At 51.1% G+C, this 20,368-nt stretch overlaps 1 protein-coding gene across 1 annotated transcript; it reads left to right on the top strand.

Annotated features, from left to right (window-relative positions):
- Positions 1-368: 368 nt before the first annotated feature.
- On the top strand, positions 369-3,069 carry CXCR3 (C-X-C motif chemokine receptor 3). The gene is made up of 2 exons (XM_080794881.1): positions 369-442; positions 1,484-3,069. Exons 1-2 carry the CDS (start codon positions 431-433, stop codon positions 2,576-2,578), a joined length of 1,107 nt encoding a protein of 368 aa, XP_080651007.1. The 5' UTR covers positions 369-430; the 3' UTR covers positions 2,579-3,069.
- Positions 3,070-20,368: the final 17,299 nt, after the last annotated feature.

Here is a 20,368-nt window from a genome sequence, read left to right as displayed (position 1 = left end):
GTCACGCATGATCTGCTCCAGCCCATGAACGCAAGTTCAGAGCATCAAGCATTGACTATCACAAGGCAGGAGCAGCAGTTTGTGCCCCTGGCAGCGGGGGCTGCCCCCCACTTCCCAGACACGCTGCTTCTCCCTCTGATCCCTCCCCTCAGAGGCCCTGCCCTTTCCCAGGCCCCAGGCTTTCTGGTCCCAGACTCGAGGCCAGCTCCTGCAGAGCAGCTTCCCCTGGCCAGGCGGGGAATGTCTGGAGTAGGAACTCCCGTGGCCCGGGGTCTGGGGAGGCCTGGTACAGACAACCCCATGGAAGAGGTTGCTGCTGAGAATCATGCGAAACCCTCACTTCCTCTGTGTAACACAGGTTCCCGACCACAAGCACCAAGGCTGAGGGGCAGGCAGCACGCAGGCCGGCAGCCGGAGTACCAGCCCAGCGATGGTCCCTGAGGTAAGTGCCACTGCCCAGCAGGCCAGAAGGGACACAGCTACACCGCTCAGAGCAGAGAGCCCAGGGTACTAGGGGAGAGTCAGGGCTGGGTAACCCCCACCTCGCCCTTCTGAAGCCGGGGCCACCTGAGGGTTGGGTGAGTAGAGAGACCACGCAGAGGTTGTGGTAAATGGAGCCCTGGGCCAGGGAACTGGGAACCCACCTTGGCGCCCGGCTTGTGTAGGACCACAGGGGAGTCCCCTGTCTTGTCTGGCTTCGGCGCCTCGTCTGTGAAATGTAGCAGGTAGAGGCTCAGCCCTGACGGCCTCCAAGGCTGCCTCCAGCTCTGACTTGGAGCTTACTCTTCCATGCGGGACTCAACTGGCACTGAGAAGGCTCGAGGCTCTGGGGTGGTTTGCAGGGTGATGGGGTAAGGAATAGTTCTACTAGAGTTTGGTTGGGGGAACCCCCAGTGGGTGGCGGGTGGCCTCCACGTTTGGGAAAGGAAGATCAGGAGCCAAAAGCATGTGATGGGGGGAGTGCTTCAATGATTTGTGGAGGGGCCCCACGGGGGGGCAGGAAGTTGGGGTCCCTAGGCAAGGGCTGAGGAGGGAACTTGACTAAGAGAGGGGACTGCGGGGAGGTGCCTGGGGAGGAAGGTGGTAGAACTAGGCGTGGCTGGGGCAACAGAAGGGCGAGTCATGAAGGGAGAGCCAGGAAAGAGGCGAGGGGGCAAGGAGGGCTCTTGGCATGGGGGGACAGCTCTCCCTCTGGCCCACGATACCCAGGCTGATGGGGTGGCCCAGAAGGGTGACAGAGAAGCAACCTTTGGGATAAGAAGTTACCCCTGCCTCCCAGGGGTGGGCATGGTGGCAGCAGTGGTGGCCGAGCCTGGGCAGATGGAGTTCTGAGTTCCGTTGGCGAGGCCTTTGAAGAAAGGCAGGAGCAGTGGCAGGGCATGCCCCTGGCCTGGGGCCTGCCTGATGGAGGAGCCCCTCAGAGAAATGCTCCCATAGTGACTGCAAGGCCTTCACCCGATCTGTTCCCTGCCTTCGTTCGCAGATGAGCGAGCGCCAAGTGTTCCAAGCCTCAGAGCTCGCCTTCCTCCTGGAAAACTGCAGCTCTTCCTATGACTATGGAGAAAATGAGAGTGACTCATGCTGTGCCTCCCCGCCATGCCCGCAGGACTTCAGCCTGAACTTCGACCGCGCCTTCCAGCCGGCCCTATATGGCCTCCTGTTCACGCTGGGGCTGCTGGGCAACGGTGCTGTGGCAGCTGTGCTGCTGGGCCAGCGGGCGGCCCGCAGTAGCACTGACACCTTCCTGCTCCACCTGGCGGTGGCCGACATCCTGCTGGTGCTAACCCTGCCCCTCTGGGCGGTTGACGCCGCCATCCAGTGGGTGTTCGGGTCCGGCCTATGCAAGGTGGCCGGGGCCCTCTTCAACATCAACTTCTACGCTGGGGCCCTCCTGCTGGCCTGCATCAGCTTTGACCGCTACCTGAGCATCGTGCATGCCACCCAGCTCTACCGCCGGGGACCCCCGGCCCGTGTGACCCTCACCTGTGGGGTCGTGTGGGGGCTCTGTCTTTTCTTTGCCATCCCCGACTTCATCTTCCTGTCGGCCCAGCGCGACGAGCGCCTCAACGCCACCCACTGTCAGTACAACTTCCCGCGGGTGGGCCGCACAGCCCTGCGCGTCCTGCAGCTGGTAGCTGGCTTCCTGCTGCCCCTGCTGGTCATGGCCTACTGCTATGCGCGCATCCTGGCCGTGCTGCTGGTTTCCAGGGGCCAGCGGCGGCTGCGAGCCATGAGGCTGGTCGTGGTGGTTGTGGTGGCCTTCGCCCTCTGCTGGACCCCCTACCACTTGGTGGTGCTGGTGGACACCCTCATGGACCTGGGCGCCCTGGGCCGCAACTGTGGCCGGGAGAGCCACGTGGATGTGGCCAAGTCGGTCACCGCGGGCCTGGGCTACATGCACTGCTGCCTCAACCCACTGCTCTATGCCTTCGTGGGCATCAAGTTCCGCGAGCATATGTGGAGGCTGCTGGCGCGCCTGGGCTGCCCCAGCCAGAGAGCACACCAGCGGCAGCCGTCATCCTCCCGCCGCGAGTCATCATGGTCCGAGACCACAGAGGCCTCCTACTCGGGCTTGTGAGGCCAGGTCGGGGCTCTCCTTTCAGCATGTGGCCCCAGTGCCCCTGTGCTCCAGGGTCCTCCCTCCCTCTCCTGGTAGCCTCCCGCCCCACGCGCACTCTGGGGATGCCCTGGCGGCAGCCCCAGCACTCCCAGGGTGTCCCGGGGAGGTACCCCTGCCCTGGCCCTGCCCTTGGCTGTGGGGTCTACGCCCGTTGCTGCTCCTTAGTTGCAGCGCCCCACTTGGAAGGTGGCTGTCTCAGGGCCCTTGTTCCCTTGGCTGCCCAGAGCCCCACTGCCCTTCTTATCCGGTAACTAAACCTTGGCCCTCCCCAGGTTTGGGGAGCACGAAGCGGAAAGCATGGTAGAGAATGCCCCCATGGGGCCCTGGCCCAGGCCTCCAACCCAGCATCTGTAGCTGTGGTCCCCCAGACCTGTGTATTTGCTCCTGGTTTATTTTTTTATGTGTACAATTCTGCTTACAACGCTTCAATAAACAAGATAAGCAGGCCCAGGGCGTGTTTGTCGAGCATCATTATCCCCAGCCCAGCCCAGGCTTCGGGGATGCGTTTCCCCGCTCTCCTTGCTGGACCCTGGATCTATGCCAACAGCGCTGCTTGCGTGAATGTCCATGTTGAGCCTCCTCTGGGCCCCCCTGGGTGCTCCCGCCCCTCACAGGGAAGCACCCAGGTGCATGGGTGTGTGCCAACAGTTGCCTGGACCAGCCGGCTGCTGTGTGGACATAATTTGGGGAAGGGCCTTCAGACACGAAGACCTAGTCCCTGCACTCCAGAAGCTTAGGCTAGCAGGGATGATGTGGTGAGAAATGACAATACCAAACTGTCTATGCCACGAGGCAAATGAGTGGCTTGCAGACCGTGACCCTGGCATTCAGAGCCCTGTGGCTGGAGCCATTTAGGAAGGCTTCCTGAAGACAGAAATGAGCAGACCTTAATGGACAAGTGGTATTGCCAAGGGCAAAAAGATGGGAGACGGTATTTCTGGGCAGAAGGGAAGGCACTGGCAAAGCATGGGAAGGCTGAAAACTGCAAAGCCTACCAGACCCAGAAGTGCTCCCACCTGGCTAGAGTTAGGGGTTCAGATAAGGGAAGGGTTGAAAACAATGAGACTCAAAGTTGGTTTGGGATCAAGTGATGGTATCAGAGAGTCCTGCTAGAAGGCAGTAGCCAGCTGTTCAGCTGAGAGGGGATGTGGGCTCCTTCGAGGATGGGAGCCAAACACTGAGACCGAGACTGAATGACTTGTTAATAGTCATTAGCACATAAGCCACCTGGAGGCATGGGGAGGGAGTGCTAGGCTGAGGTGGAAGCAAGTAGGGGAAATGACCGGGGCTCCCCCGAAAGGTAGGCGGCAGGACTACTGAGTGAAGACCGTCCCTTTGCAGGAGTGGGACCACTGTGCTGTCAGTTCCCCTTCATTAAGCCACCAACGTGCCATGATCCAGTTTCGCAGGTCAGCTGGGCCTCTGCCAAGACTGCAGACACGACTGGAGGCAGGCCTGCTAAGGAGGAACCTGAAGATTTATCTAGCTGGGAACGCTCCTATAACCCCAGGGCCCACACCCAAACCCTTAGACTTGTGGTTAGGCTTCAGTTTGCCACCACAGAAAGACAGAGCACCTGTGAAATAAAGGAAGGATGGAAGGAAGGAAAAGGGCAAAATGAGACATCCTGCCCTATAAAAGGTTATCAATGATGTTCCATGATGCTAGATTAGTAATGAGGTTTGTGGCAGGCTGAGCAGTGAGTCCCCCAAAACGTCTGCCCTCGAATCCCCAGAACTCATGAATAGGTTACCTTACATGGCAAAAAGGTTGCTGATAAGCTGACCTTAAAATAAGAATCTCTTGGATTATCCAGGTGGGCCCAGTGGCTTCACAAGGGTCCTTAAAAGTGAAAGAAAAGGAGCAGAAGGAGGGAGAGGGTGGGGGAGAGTGATGGAGAGAGAGGGAGAGAGAAGAGAGAGACAGATGTTGCTGGCTTGAAGGATGGAAGGGGGCCACAAACCAAAGAATGCTGGTAACCTCTAGAAATTGGACAAAATGAGGAAATGGATCCCCAAACCCCAGGGCGTCCAGAGAGAAACACAGCACTGCCCACCCCTTGATTTCAGGGTCTTGGATGAAGGACCTGAGGGTTGGTTCTGCGCTAGGCACGGGGTGTCAATGAACTGACCCCATTTAACAAGCAAATTTCAGAAAACATTTTATTTATTTTTTTCGTCTTAATAACAATTACATTGGCTCAGCACAGGCTTATTCAATGTCAAGAGCAACTGAATTCATGAAATATGCTTGTCTTTTATGTCTATTTAAGTATAACAGGTTCTACCTGCCAGCAGCCCTGGTCTTGGAGCACGGCCTTTAAAACTCGATCACCTCCAGCATCCTTCTCCTTCTCTCCACCTGACCCTCTTGAAAATGCAGTTTGTGTCTGAATTGTGTTCTACGTGTTAAAACTATGTTAAGAGTAATACCCAGAGTGGATCTGATCCAAAGGGCTTATGAGTACCTCAAGAGCACAAAATTGCTTAGTAGCAGAATCCTTGCCTAAGAATAATCATCGTTAACGCTATGAGGCTATAAACAAATGGTTTAAATCCTAATATTCCTAATATTCATCACTTATCAGAAACAGATATTTTTCTAAAACTTCTTAGCAGTTAAGGGGGGGGCTCAGCCCACAAAAATACGCCCCCAGATAACTTCAACGATCCTGCCTTCGCTTATCGGCATAATCCTTGCTCAGCCGTCTCATCACATCCCCATGGCTTATCCCTTCCGTCTCATGCTTAATCGTTCTATAATTCTCCTGCACATACTTAGCAAAGGGTCTCACATGGGGCGCAATGGGGGTTCCATCCTTGCGAGTTAGCGGCAACATGACCAGAGGCCCCTTGCACTTGGCACAGATAAAGCGATCGGTGTTCAAGGATCTGGTATAGCGGCCGACCCTAATGAGGAAAGAGACACCACACAGCAAACCAATCAGTCAGCAGAACTCAGCATGTTCTCGGAGCTGCTGGCTGGGGGCCCAAAGCAAGGCTCTCAGGCCAGCTCCAAGTAGCAGAGCATGGAGAAAGAAGACGTGGAAAGGAGCAGAGGTTTACTCCACAAGCAGGCCAGCCATGGGCTTACTAATGAAACCACGAAGGGCCAGTTAGCTGGAGGCCACAGCAGAAACGTAACCGAAGAGAAGTCTGAGGCAGAGGGTCTTACCTGGTTTTGCACCGAGTACATTCATAATGGATCCTATAGTTAATCTTATAGTTATGGCAGCGGGTGACCATGGGCAGCTCCGGGTGCACCATGTTCGATTTTTTGGCATAATACTTCCATGCGTCCCCATGAGAGTCACGGATGCCGTCAAGCAACCACGAGGCTGCGTGGCATATCTCATGGATCAAAGTGTCCCGGAGACGGTCTTGGAAGAGGGATGGAAAGAAATCATGAGCACCTGAACCACTGCCCTCCAGTCTGCCCCCCAACCCCCTGAGACCCTCGACCCTGCCACACATGAGCCCCAGGTGGCTTAGTAGGAAAGCGACGAGGTGGTGTGCTGGAAACTGAACGGAGCGAGATGAAGAGTGAGGTGACAGGGCCCCACACCTGGGCAGAGGCAAAGGAACGAGGATAGAAGGGTCATTTTGAAGATCTGGTGATTGGCTAGCTATGGGGGTGAGACCTTGAACCTTAGTTACTGGATGAATAGAGACACCGCTGCTGGCAACAGGGGAGCTACCTGCAGAGAGACACTTAGCCTAATCGAAAGACAGCCAAGCCGATAATCATGTCCTCTGAGCAGAGGCGCCTGGGTGGCACAGTCCATCGCTTGATTTTGGCTCAGATCTCGATCTCAGGGTAGTAGGACCGAGCCCCGTGTCAGGCTCTGTGCTCAGCATGGTCTGCTTCATATTCTCTCTCTCCCTCTCGCCCTGCTCATGCTCTCTCTCTCTCTCTAAAATAAATAAATCACTCTCTCTAAAATAAATGAATAAATCTTTCCTGAAAATTCTAAAAAAAAAGAAGTTAATGCCCCCGGAGCAAGGCGCAGTAGGCCCAGCTACCCAGGGAGGACAGGTAAAGCTGTGGCATAGGCTGTCAGGAAACACCAGTATGTAAGAGTCACTACACAAGGAAAGGGCGCAGCCAGAAAGCTGCCTGTCACCTGCGGAGTCGCAGACTTTCAGGGAAATCTCGATCTTCGCGTAACGCTGCTTCTTAGGGTAACGGGTCTCACCAGTGGTGCATAAGCCAGCGGTCCTCAGCATCTTCTTATTCCAGCCAATATCAATTTTCTCTGGTAGCTGAGAACAAAGCAGCGAGCAAAGTGAGTCAGCAAGCAGCTTCAAGCAGACCAAAGACTATTCACTCAAGAGCCCTGCAAGGGGAGCGCCTGGGTGGCTCAGTGGGTTAAGCGTTTGCCTTCAGCTCAGGTCATGATCCCATGGTCCTGGAATCAAGCCCCACGTTCAAACTCCCCATGGAGAGCCTGCTTCTCTCTCTGCCTCTGCTCCCTCCCCCTGCTTGTGATCTCTCTCTCAAATAAATAAATAAAATCTTTAAAAAGAAAGAAAGAAAAGTTCTGCACATCTAAACATTCTGGGGAGAATAAAAGCCAGGCTGAAGCCCAGGTGAAAATGATGCACAAGCCATCAGGACACAAGGGAGATGGCTGAGGGTACACGCACACAGGACTTGAGCTGCCCCACATGGGACGCAGGTCAGGGGCAGCCAAGGAGAGAAGGGCAAACCCTGCTGAGGCAGGAGATGGAGCCCCCTCCCCTCCCAGCATAAGAATGCAGAGGTGAAACTGCACATGCACCTCAGTCCCCTCATCAGCCATGTGATGTGACACCACTGTCATGAGGAGTGACTTCCCCAAAAGCTGGGGAACCTGGTTGTGTCAGCAGAAATAATAAAAGTCTGAAAATCCTAACAACCGCCGAGGCTCTGTTCTAGACATTTAAGGAGTATTACCTTCCCTAGGCCTAACAATAATTCTGTGGGGGCACCTGGGGGGCTCCATCAGTTACGTGTCTGCCTTCACCTTGGGTCATGATCCCAGGGTCCTGGGATCGAGCCCTGCATCAGGCTCCCTGCTCAGCAGGGGAGTCTGCTTCTCCCTCTCCCTGTGCCCCTCCTCCCCCTGCTCATGTGCTCTCTGACAAATAAATAATATCTTTAAAAAAGAACAATAATTCTATGAAGTAGCAGGTACTATTATCATTCCCATTTTACAGATGAGGACACTGAGGCAAAGAGGGGGTAAGTAACTTGCCCAGGCTCACAGAGCTCCTTCCCATTATCCTTCAACATAAAGCCTCTCTTTCCAGATACTCAAGGATCAGCATACGCCCTCTCTCCCCCCCACACACACAACTGCTGCTCTCTCTGCCTACCATCCCTCAAGAACCAGAAGTCTTACTTTCTGCAGGCAACCTTATTTCCTGACCAGTCGGGGCTCTCAGTGATTTTTCTGCCTCTGCTGATCTCCTGTGCTGGTAACAGTCTACCATAGATGATTAGCCACAAACACATGTGATTCCTTTCACCTACAACTGCATCCTCTCTCCACGTAAGCTGACACTTCTCCAGAGCCAGAAATACACAGCTAACACATCCGCACACCTCACAGCTCCCAAGAGCGCCAGGTGTCCAGCAAGCGCTCATCTAGCGCTCATTCGTCAATACCTTTTTATTAAACACCGAGCTGTTAAACAGGGTGTAGATTTTCTGAACCAGGCTATCCTTATTTTGCTTGAATTTCCTTCCAGAATACTGCTTCGCATTTTCCAGGTCACGCAGGAAACATCCAGGTATTTTGCACGTCGCTTTCCTGCGAAGGTAAGTTGAACTGAGTTATGTACGGCTGGAGGAAGAAATGAGAGAAGTGTGCACATGCGGGTCATATCCAGAGAGACTCGGAAAAGGTGCCGGTCCCTCTTCCTTCCAGCTCCTTGTAGGAGAGCAGTCCCCAAAGTTCCACGCATAGCCTTTTTCTTTTTGCTATTTGCATTCTCAGAGATGTGAAGTCCGTGGCTTCAACCTCAGCAGGAGTGATCCCACTCCTGTATCCGCAGTCTCGAGCTCTCTCCTGGGGGATCCAGTTCCGAGTTGACAAGGTCCCCACGTGCACCGCCAACTGATTAACCTGAGTATGTCCCCAGCTCAGTGTGTTTTGTTAGTGGACTTCTGTTATACCAGGCTGAAAACCTCAGAGACATCTTAAAATCCATTTTCTCCCTTGCCCCATATTCAAATAAGCTCAAAGACCACAATCTCCTTCACATCCCTTCCAGCCAGACCTCCTTTGCACCCCACGGTCACCAGCCTAGTTCAAGTTCCTCTCCCCTCTGGGCCTTGCTGCTACAGTGTTCCTCTGTGTTCCTCCCCTCCAGGCCCTTTTTCTTTCTTTCTTCCTCCACCCCAACCCCTCCACATACTATTCCATCCCTCCCCAGCTTGCCATGACTGTGTAGCCTGGCCATTCAAGGCCCAGGTCAATCGGGCCCCAACCTCTGTCTCCAGATACCATTTCCACCATGGCCAAGGTGGGCAAGTTAAATGTTCTCTGGACAGGAACTGTGATTTCCCACAGTCTGTTCATGTCTGGACACAACCGATTCGCCCCTGAGCCCTAGAATGACCATGTCTCCAGCTCTCCTGAGAACCCCCATCCATGTAGTGTTTTCTCCTTTGCAGAGAACTTCTTGTTGCCTTATCTTATTTAATCCTCACCAACACCCTCCAAAGAAGCGATTACTATTCTCATGATCTCTACTTGGTGGACAAGAAACCGAAGGTCCGAGGTTAGGTGACTTCCCCAAAGTTCACAGAAACCCGGGATCTTTGGACCCAAATCTCGGGGTCTTTCCCGTTAGACCCCTACTGCCGCCCCATCTTTTGAGGTCTAATTGCACTGCACAAAGAATAGTGCTAAGCACATGGAGGACTCACACTTGTAATAACAATTCATTTCACCCTTTCATCCTGGCCACAACCTCCCACAGGTCCCAAGAGATGAGCCCACCGAGTGGCACAGATGAAAACAGGAGCAAACACACATAAGCTGAGTCTCTGACTTCACAGAATTCCTGAGACGGGGATTTTGCCGGGACACTCATGAATCCTGAAGTCACAAAAGAAGCCATCTGGGAGGGGGCTGGGGTGGAGAGAGGAAATCAGAAGAAAACCAGGCCAAGGCAGCTCAAGTCAGGGTCCTTATCCCCCAGAGCCCGAGACTGGTGATGAACATGGTCTGCCTCAAATTACCTTGTACTGAAAGCAAATTTGCATCTGAAAAGGTAGCAGATGAAAACCCAAACCATCTGCAGACCTCAGCAGAGTAGGGGGACCCCCCCCCCACCGCCGTTGGCACCTATGTCGAGCAGGCCTTGTGGCTTGGCCCGCCTTCCCTTCAATGCCTCTGCCACTTCACTTGCAGGCAGAATACCTCCACATCAGAGGAACCAGCAAGACCCCAAATGGGTACATCAGACGCCATGACCAGTGAGCAGCCTGCACAGGAACAAGGCGAGGCACAACAGGAAGCCTGCAGACCACCACAGGAAGCGCCAAGGCAACCGTGAGGAGTCCAAACACACTAGCCTCCCTGGGCTGATGCGGAGGAGGACCCGCCCAGGGGCAGCTGACGGCCTCCTTCTGTCACACCACAGCAAAGCAACCTGGGAGCTGCCCAAGACACGGGCGCCTGGAAGCAAAGGCAGCTCACGGCTGTTATCTAGGAACCCAGAGAAGACCTTTGGCTGGCCACGGATCCACCCGTGAGAGAACATGCCAAACGACGAGAGCTACTTCTCTGAGCGACAAGTGTAGAAGCAGAGAGCGCCTCTCAGCTCAGGTTCAAGTGGCCCTGCTGTGCCCGTGCCTCCCATGTCATTCCTCTTCTCCCCTTAAGATGCATGTATTGTGGGGCGCCTGGGTGGCTCAGTCATTAAGCATCCACCTTCGGCTCGGGTCATGATCCCAGGTCCTGGGATCAAGCCCCGCATCAGGCTCCCTGCTCAGCGGGAGGCCTGCTTCTCTCTCTCCCACTCCCCCTGCTTGTGTTCCCTCTCTCACTGTGTCTCTCCCTGTCAAATAATAAATAAAATCTTTTTTAAAAAAAGATGCATTTATTGCTTCAAAATCCAGGTATAAACAAAACCAAAACCAAACAAGCAGACAGTCCTTCAAACACATTTCTTGTCTTGCAAGATAGTTCAGATGTAAGTATGTATGACTCCTGAACACGAGGAATAACGAAGAAAATTATGCCTACTACACCGTCTTTTTAAGGGGAAAGGTGAGAACGTCCTGCAATCTGAATGGAAAAAAAAAAAGTGTCAGTTTTTGGCTTCCTTTAAAATATTGACATGTCTTTGGTCTAAGTGACCTGCTGTTCTCAGCACCAATTGCACGCAGCCTAATAAAAATAAAGGCACCATGAGCCATCAGTTTCACCCTGATGTTTAAGCTTTCGAAATGTTCAAGAACACCGAAAAGCTGTAGGAGTAACTGGAGGCAGCCAAAGCACCGTGAAAACCCAAAAGGCAATCTTGACTGCCCCCTCCCAATTCCAGTGGATGGGGACATGTCCATTCTGCCTTCCCCCCATCTCCACTGTGACTGCTTTGGTTTCCTGCCCACTGGTGGCAGCAAGGCAGTATGTAGTCTGAAGAAAAGTCTCAGGTTTGGCTACACATCAGTTTTTGACCTGAGTTTAAGGACCGAGGAAAGGCCAGCACTGATGTGGCGGCCAAAGGGCTCTGGACCCACCCAGGGGAGCACAGGAATTGTGGTGGGGTGCCCGTGCAGGGCTCTGCTGGAGACGAAAAGAGTGGGGAGCAGTGCGGTGTCTCCTCCTCCTCTCCTCCCTCCTCCTCCCAATTTATTCCACCCGCCCCCCCCAATTCAGGGAAGGAAGCCTTGTCCCCTCCCCCACCAGACTCCTCCATCCCCTGGAAGACCCTCCCACAGGTGCGGTGGACCACTTCACACGGACGGGACAACAGTACCATTAATTCCCACGCAGCTGAACACAAACAATACGTACCCGGGCGGGCGTTTTTCAATTTTCCCTGCACCGGGCTTCTTCTTTGAAGGCACACGTCTTTTGGAGACTCTCACAGCTGTAAAGATAATAGCTCGTCTGTACCCTGAAAGCTGGGCCCATCCAGAACTGGAAAAAAGGTGCACCCAGGAGCAGCCCCCACAGCCACACCCAGAGCACCATCTAGAAAAGGTCTGAAGCCTGCATACTCTCCATCGGTTGGTGACAAAGTCTCCCTGAGTGAATCTCAGAGCTGTCAGCAGAGTAAGCTGGGTACGAGGCTGTCATAGGTACAAGGACTATATAATAAGGTGATGTGAGCCTGCCGCTAGAGGTTAGATTGTGTGGGCAACTGAGGCACAGGCGGCATAAGGAACAGTGTAGCACATCTCATGCACTTATCCTAAGGAAGTGGCTTAGGGGCACCTGGGTGGCTCAGCCAGTTAAGCGTCTGCCTTGGGCTCAGGTCATGATCTCAGGGTCCTCAGATAGAACCCCTCATCTGGCTCCCTGCTTGGCGGGGAGCCTGCTTCTCCCTCTCCCTCTGCCCCTGTTCCTGTCCCTTTCTCTCTTCTCAAATAAAATCTTTTTTTTTTAAGATTTTATTTTTATTTATTTGTCAGAGAGAGAGCGAGCACAGGCAGACAGAGAAGCAGGCTCCCTGCGGAGCAAGGAGCCCGATGTGGGACTCGATCCCAGGACGCCGGGATCATGACCTGAGCCGAAGGCAGCCGCCTAACCAACTGAGCCACCCAGGCGTCCCTCAAATAAAATCTTAAAAAAAAAAACAAAACAATACAAGGAAGCATCTCAGATTCTAGGGTAGACCTTCACTCAGCATACAAGCCCAGCCTGTGTGTCTTTGGTTAGGCCCCATTTACTGCAGACTGCTCTAGCCAGAGACTTCCGTAACAGCAGTGTCATTCATTCGTTTACTGAAAAAAAGCATTAAACATCAACTATGTGCCGAATACCAGGCTAGACCCTGGGAGAGACTTAAAACTGAAGAGTCCTCCCACCCAGAGGCTCATCGTCCACGGCGGGGCGGGGGACAGATTCAGAAACACATCCTAAGACAGCTGGGTAAGTGCTTTAGCAGGGACAGGCTCTGAGAACTTTGGGAACCCAGGAGGGAGGGGCCTCTCTGATGTCTGGCTCCCTACAGGAACTGACAATTGGGCTGGGTCCCAAGAAAAATGTCATCTCCTCAGGACGAAAAGCACAGAGAGAAAGCGTGCCAGACCGAGGGAACAACAGCTCCTAAGACACAGGTGTTCCTCCCCCACTTCCAGAAAGATCTTTTTGCCTGGGATGGCTATCTCCCTTAGCCACCGGGAAGCTGCTGAAAGGCCTAAGGTCAGTAGGCAGAACAGACCTCTCAAGGGCAAAGCAGGCCTGGCTGGCGCACTGGGAGAGGGGAGAGCACGGCAGATTCGGGAGGTCGGCTGTCCTTGAGGTGACTGGCTTACCAGGTGTCACACATATATTCTTGGTCTTCCTCTTCCTCTTCCGTGGCTGCTCCACCACAGGAGCGGGCTTGTCATCTGCAATCTCCACCTCGGCTTCGGCACCGCATGGTGGCTGGCCCAGATTTTCACCAAGATTCAGCTCCCCAGCATCATTAGAGGAACCGCTTTGGGAGACATTGAAGACCTCCATCTCTTTTTCCTCTGAGGCAGTTTGGCCCTGATCATACGAATCCTCATCTATTATGAGCACAGGGCCCTCAAAATCACTGTCATCATCGGTAATAACTATTGGCGGCTCCTTGGTGGCAGGCTGCTCCTCACTGTCTGATAACACATCCAGAATCTCATCTGAAATTCACGAGACACGGTCACATATTCATATACTCCCTCTGCCCACCCCGCACACTCAACTTCAGATTATCGAGCACAAATGAAGCAAGCTGGAAATGGGGATGTTTGGAATCACAGTTAAGAATCTGTCATCTGGGGGCACCTGGGTGGCTCAGTGGGTTAGGCCGCTGCCTTCGGCTCGGGTCATGATCCTAGGGTCCTGGGATCGAGCCCCACATCGGGCCTTCTGCTCAGCAGGGAGCCTGCTTCCTTCTCTCTCTCTCTCTGCCTGCCTCTCTGCCTACTTGTGATCTCTGTCTATCAAATAAATAAATAAAATCTTAAAAAAAAAAAAGAATCTGTCATCTGGTTGTTTTTTTTTTAAGGACTTTATTTATTTATTTGACAGAGATCACAGGTAGGCAGAGAGGCAGGCAGAGAGAGAGAGAGAAAGCAGGCTCCCTGCAGAGCAGAGAGCCCGATGTGGGGCTCGATCCCAGGACCCTGGGCTCATGACCTGAGCCGAAGGCAGAGGCTTTAACCCACTGAGCCACCCAGGCGCCCCTGTTATCTGGTTGTTGAGTGTGCTACTACAAACATTGGGGTGCACGCACCCCCTCGAGTCTGTATTTTCTATCCTTTGGTAAATACCTAGGAGTGCAATTGCTGGATTGTGGGGTTGGTCTATTTTTAACTTCTTTTTTTTTTTTTAAAGATTTTATTTATTAGAGAGAGAGAGTGACAGAGAACATAAGCAGGTTCCCCACGGAGCTGGGAGCCCGATGTAGGACTCGATCCTGGGACCCCAGGATCATGACCTGAACCAAAGGCAGCCGCTCAACCAACTTAGCCACCCAGGCGCCCCTATTTTTAACTTTTTGAGGAACCTCCATAATGTTCTCTGACGTGGATGGAACTAGAGTGTATCATGCTAAGTGAAAACAAGTCAGTCAGAGAAAGACAAAAACCACAGGAAAAATCATTGAGAGGGGACAGCTAGCAGAACAGTAGCAGACTAGGGTTCCAAGCCACCTCTCCTTTCCCTGCTCTGATAACACAGGTTAGCCAGGAAACTCTGGCCAATGGTAGCTCTTTGGTAGTTACCAAAGAAGCAGCCAACACTTTAAGGGTGCAGGTGCCTTAAGGAGAGGCCTATGGGTCATGCCCTATCTCTGTCAGAAGCGAACAAAGATCAATAAAGTACCATCCCAAAGGCCAAAGAGGCTCCTAGTCTTGGGGCGCCTGGGTGGCTCAGTCTGTTAAGCATCTGACTCTTAATTTCGACTCAGGTCATCATCTTGGGGGTTGTGAGATCGAGCCCCACATCCGGCTCCACACTCAGCGAGGAGTCTGCTTGCCTCTCTCCCTCTGCTCCTCCCCCTGCTCTCTCAGATAATTAAGTAAATTAATAAAATCTGAAATTAAAAAGAAAAAGCTCGGGCGCCTGGGTGGCTCAGTGGGTTAAGCCTCTGCCTTCGGCTCAGGTCATGATCTCAGGGTCCTGGGATCAAGCCCAGATCTCAGGGTCCTCAGCAGGGAGCCTGCTTCCCCTTCTCTCTGCCTGCCTCTCTTCCTATTGTGAACTCTCTTTCTCTGTCAAATAAATAAATAGAATCTTAAAAAAAATGGCCATAAGTTTAAAAAAAAAATGGGGGCACCTGGGTGGCTCAGTGGGTTAAAGCCTCTACCTTCAGCTCAGGTCATGATCCCAGGGTCCTGGGATCGAGCCCCGCATCGGGCTCTCTGCTCCTCGGGGAGCCTGCTTCTGCTCTCTCTCTCTGTCTGCCTCTCTGCCTACTTGTGATCTCTGTCTGTCAAATAAATAAATAAAATATTAAAAAAAATATTTGGGTTAAAAAAAAAAAAGAAAAAGCTCCTCATTTTCCTACTTTTCACCCCCCCCCTCGAATAGGTTCCAAACTGCGAGTATAGCTCCCTGCCTCTGGAAAGGTTTTTATTTATTCATTTGACAGACAGAGATCACAAGTAGGCAGAGAGGCAGGCAGAGAGAGAGGAGGATGCAGGCTCCCTGCTGAGCAGAGAGCCCGATGTGGGGCTCGATCCCAGGACCCTGGGATCATGACCTGAGCCGAAGGCAGAGGCTTTAATCCACTGAGCCACCCAGGTGCCCCTGGAAAGGTTTTTAAAAGAGCTTCTGAAACCAAAGGGGCAAAGAACAGCTGTGGGAAATGGGCTCCAAGAAGGACAGAAATCTCCAGAAAATATACACAGAATGGGGAAAGGCAAAGACAAATAGCTAGCTGGAGAAAGCAAGGGTTCCCCCGAGAAGTCACAGTGGGCTGACTCAGCACCATCACCTAGCTAAGTCTCTCCCCAGCTGGAAAGAATGAGCCCACGCCTCTCACCTTCCCTCTCTCTGTCATTCCCACACACAGAGGAGGAAGAAAAGAGTGGCGGGGATGGGCACGGGGGGGAGGGTGGGGAGGGGGGCTGAGCAGCCTTCATACCTTCCTAGTGTCAGCTCCTTTCTTCCCCAGCCCTCGTCCCTATATGTAGGTAGGAGGGGAACCCTGTATGTAGGTGGTCAGAACTCTACGGAGGGGGATGACCAAGGTCTAAAGTGCCTAGAACAGTTGCTGCTATGTTTGGAAATTCACCAGGGAGGGGGTGTGTGTAGGGAATCCGGCCATATCCACATCCAGCACCCACGAGGGAAGAAATGGTGGCACCTGCTACTAAGTGGGTGCCAGAATCGAACGTTTGCTGACGCATATCCTGACGCGTACCCTAAAACCACTGTGTGATGGGGATGCCGATCTCAGCTACTTCCCTCCGTTACGAGTATACTTGCCTTCGCTGCTGATGTCAGATATGTGAGCTCTGACATTATCACAGAAGTATTCGTCTTCAGAGTCAGAGTCAGTCACCACATAGCTGAGTGAGGAGACAGGGAAAAACAAGAGTGAAACGTCAGCACTACGGTCTTCTTTCACGGCCTTTCGTAACTCCTCCACCATGAACATGAGCACCTGAGAATGTTCTGTTGCCATTCCCCTTCTTCAGAACTACTCAATCATTATTCCCAATTTTCCATCTTTCTACCAAATCATTAAATCTGGCTCTATCCTTGCGAAAGGAGCTATCTGTCAAGTACTGAGTGAAATGGGCTGTCCGAAGGCACATATGCCAACATTTCTGGTGCAGGGCAAAAACAGACTAGGCAAATGTTAATTTCTATCAGTTAGTGGACATTTTCCTTTATCTTTACCTGTTACAGTCACAAATTCACTAGTCCACTTCCACCATATTCACATTGAAGCTGCCAGGTTGAGGGGCCTTGGCTCTCCTGTTGGTCACTCCCTCCTTAAAACTCTTTTTGGGATTTCCAAGCTACTGTTCTGTTTTGGTTCTCTTCCTGCCCCTCTATCCACTCCTTCTCACTAACCTCTCTTCCTCAGCTCACTCCCAGTCTTTCTCCACAGTGCCTTCACATCAAGCTAATCAATTCCTAAAGACTGCGTGGACGTCACCTATCTGCCAACGCAAGCCATTATATCCAGCCCAACTGTGTGCCTGACTTCCAGCTCCACAATTCCAACTTCCTACCTGGTATCCCGTGGGTAGGGCTGACTTGCAGTCCGCATGTGCAGGAATAGCCTTGCCCAGTGTTTATTGATGGCGTCTGTTCTGACAGGTCTGGCAGTCATCCTGACTGATCCCCGTCTGTACTCAACCAGTCGTTAAATGTCTTGAGGATCGGCCCTGCCTACAGGCCCCTCCATTTACACAGGCCCAAAACTGAACTCAGTTCAAGGAAAACTGAAAAGCGGAAAGCCCCCTCCTTCCCCAGTTTCACCCTTCCTCCAATATCCCACTTATAGAAGCCTCCAGGGACTAGACCAAGAGCTGTGGGCATTCCCGGCAGGCCCATTAAAACAGATTTGCTCTACGTATTTGTTCAACATCTATCCCTTGGAGGCAGGAAGCAACCAATTTTTCTATTTAAAAATTGGACATTTAAATGTATTATCAAGTAAAGACTTTATTATGTATAATACTGGAAGCCACAAAGAAACTACAATAAAGCATCTGAAACCTAAATGACGACCGTGATGAGCACCAGATGATGGACAGAAGTGCTGAATCACTTTATCGTATACCTGAAACTAATAGTACACTGCACGTTAACTATATTGGAATTAAAATTAAAATTTTTTACAATTACAAACAAAAAAAAATACTGTAGGGGGTGCCTGACTGGCTCAGTCGGAGGAGCGAGCAACTCTTGATCTTGGGGTTCAAAGTTCGAGCCCCACGTTGTGTGTAGAGATTACTTAAAAACAAAACAAACATAAAAAACAACAAAGTCTTCAGAAAGATAAAAACAAAAAATAAAAAAATAGGGCCCCCTCATTCTTGAGAGCTTTTTCTATCTTCACTTAATAAACTTCTATTGCTTTATTCACAAATAAATAAATAAATATAAAAATATTGTCAAAACACAGAAATTTCAAAATTAAAGAATAAAATAAAATGTAAATGGCAGTGATGAAAAGATCCTGCATCTCCTCTGATTGTGGTAATGTTTACAATACCATATACATTTGTCAAATTTCACCGAACAATACACCTCAAAGGATGAATTTTGCCATTATGTAAATCATGTTTCAACACACCTGCTATGGTAATTCAAGGAGTCTATGTGGAAACATCAGTTACCTAGCATCCTATTTTGGATTTATTCCTGTAAATTTTCTTAGCACGTCCTACAGTCTGGCACATGGGCCCATAGGGGCTGAGGAGCAGAGAGTGGAAATTAGAGGACAAATCAATCACAAAGACATTCCGAGAAAGAAAGTGACCAATTAGATAACAGGCCTGGCAAAAAGATCTAATACTCTGAACCCGGCTGTGAGATCAGATACCTACTATGACCCTGAACATAGTGCTCAGAGAGGAAATGTGTTGTTTATTTGTCAATCTTCTTACCCACATCATTCCTCAACAAATGTCAAATTTCGCTAATTTCCCTACTCACCTAAAGTTCCTTTTCTGCTCCTTCTTTTTGGTTCCAACTAAATCAGAGAAGGAAAGAGTGTGTCAGGAAGCATCTGAAGGAGGATACAAGCCTAGTTACCCACATCTTTAACTCCCTAAAGTCTACGTCCAGAAGTTAGGGCTGGTTAAAATCGATAAGAGACTTATATCCCCCCACCCTATGTGAGCTAGGGAGGAAATAAAAGTCCGGATGCCTAGAATGAAAAAGGTCAAGGTGGCAAACCAAGCCCAAAGAACTGCCTCTGCTCCTAATAGCAGGGAAATGACCTCATCTCACCAATGTGGAGAGAGACCCTAGAGGAGACAGACCCTGGACCAGCTCACACCAAATGTCCCAAACCACATTTCAGTCATCTTCACAAAGACAGTGTTAAGTTACGCCTTGAAACAGAAATTACCACTTTGAAGGGATGCTACTTACAGGGCTCAAACTCTTCATCACTGCTTGAGTCCACAGTAAGAATGCAACTGCGAAAAATAAGATATGCATTGTTATAAAGGAAGGCCAATGAACATCGTTCGCAAGTCCATGAGCAGAGGATCTTGCATGGAGAGAACCACCCACCAGAGTTTCTGTCACGCATGAAAAGTTTTAGGGAGTTAGGAAATTAAGATCACAGCAGGGGAGGTGAAGAAAAATTAGGAGCAACAAGCTGCTCAGTCTACCGCAGAATCGAAAATCGGGGAAGGATGTTCGTTTAGTATCATCAGCTACCAGCAAGAAGCCTGTTTTCTGCCAAGTGATCTATTTCTATGTAAAGACATGAAAGTGGGGGGGGCACCCAGGTGGCTCAGTCCGTTAAGCATCCAACTCTTGGTTTCAGCTCAGGTCATGATCTCAGGGTTGTGAGATTGAGCCCAAGGCGGGCGCCACACTCAGAGGGGAGTCTACTTGAGGATTCACTATCCCTCTCCCCACACCCACTCTCTCTGTCTCTGAAATAACTAAGTAAATCTAAGAAAAAGAGGAAAAGAAAGATATGAAAGTGATTTCTGAGACAAGGGCCACCCATGAAAGGACTCAAGGATGAAGAGATTACAGGTAAAAATCAAAAGGACCAAAGAGGGAAGAGGACGCCTTATAGGGCTTTACTGGTTTGAAGGGGGCCTACGGGGGTGTCTGAGTGGCTCAGTGGGTTAAGCCTCTGCCTTCGGCTCAGGTCATGATCTCAGGATCCTGGGATCGAGCCCCACACATCAGGCTCTCTGCTGAGCCTGATCTCCCCCCGCCCCCATGCCTGCTGCTCTGCCTACTTGTGATCTCTCTGTCAAATAAGTAAGTCTTAAAAAAAAAAAAAAAAAGAGGGCCTACGTACTGGGACTGCGGTCTAGCTACATTGGCAAACGCTGAAATCCATTTCTTGGGGGGCAAACGAAGGGGAATTGCCCCAGCTGCAGCTGCTCCCTGCAGTGAACAGCGATGCTGGGGCCCCTTGCTTCTCTGCCCCCCCACCCCCGTAATGTGCCGGGCTGCTGCATATGGACCTAATCACAGGTTATCTTAGTTAGTGTGACACAGAGCTCAAAGAGGAAACCAAAAAGCACTAAAGGTGGACCTAATAGTTCTATCAAGTTAACCTTCGCCGCTTCTTGAGGGTGTTCATTTTAACCTTGAGATTGGTTATCGGATTAACAATATATTGGACTGATAATATTTTTATATTGGGTTATAATATTGCATTGAAAATATTTTTTTCTGTTTTCCAAGATACATGCCGGCTCACCCGCCTTGGTTCAATTTCCTGCTCATGTATCTGTCACTGTACACTGGACTTACTCAGGAGTAGACCTCAAATTTTTTTTCCATTTTTGTAATTTAAATTCAATTAACATATAATGTATTATTGGTTTCAGAGTCAAATTTTTTTTAATCGGAAAAAAAAAAAAACCCTCTTATCAGGTGTAAGGTTTCCCAGGTAT

This window comes from Martes martes, assembly GCF_963455335.1.
Source record: "Martes martes genome assembly, chromosome: X".
In the NCBI taxonomy this organism is placed as follows: domain Eukaryota; kingdom Metazoa; phylum Chordata; class Mammalia; order Carnivora; family Mustelidae; genus Martes; species Martes martes.
Note: the sequence above shows the minus strand (reverse complement) of the source record. Positions and strands in the feature narration are given on the sequence as shown.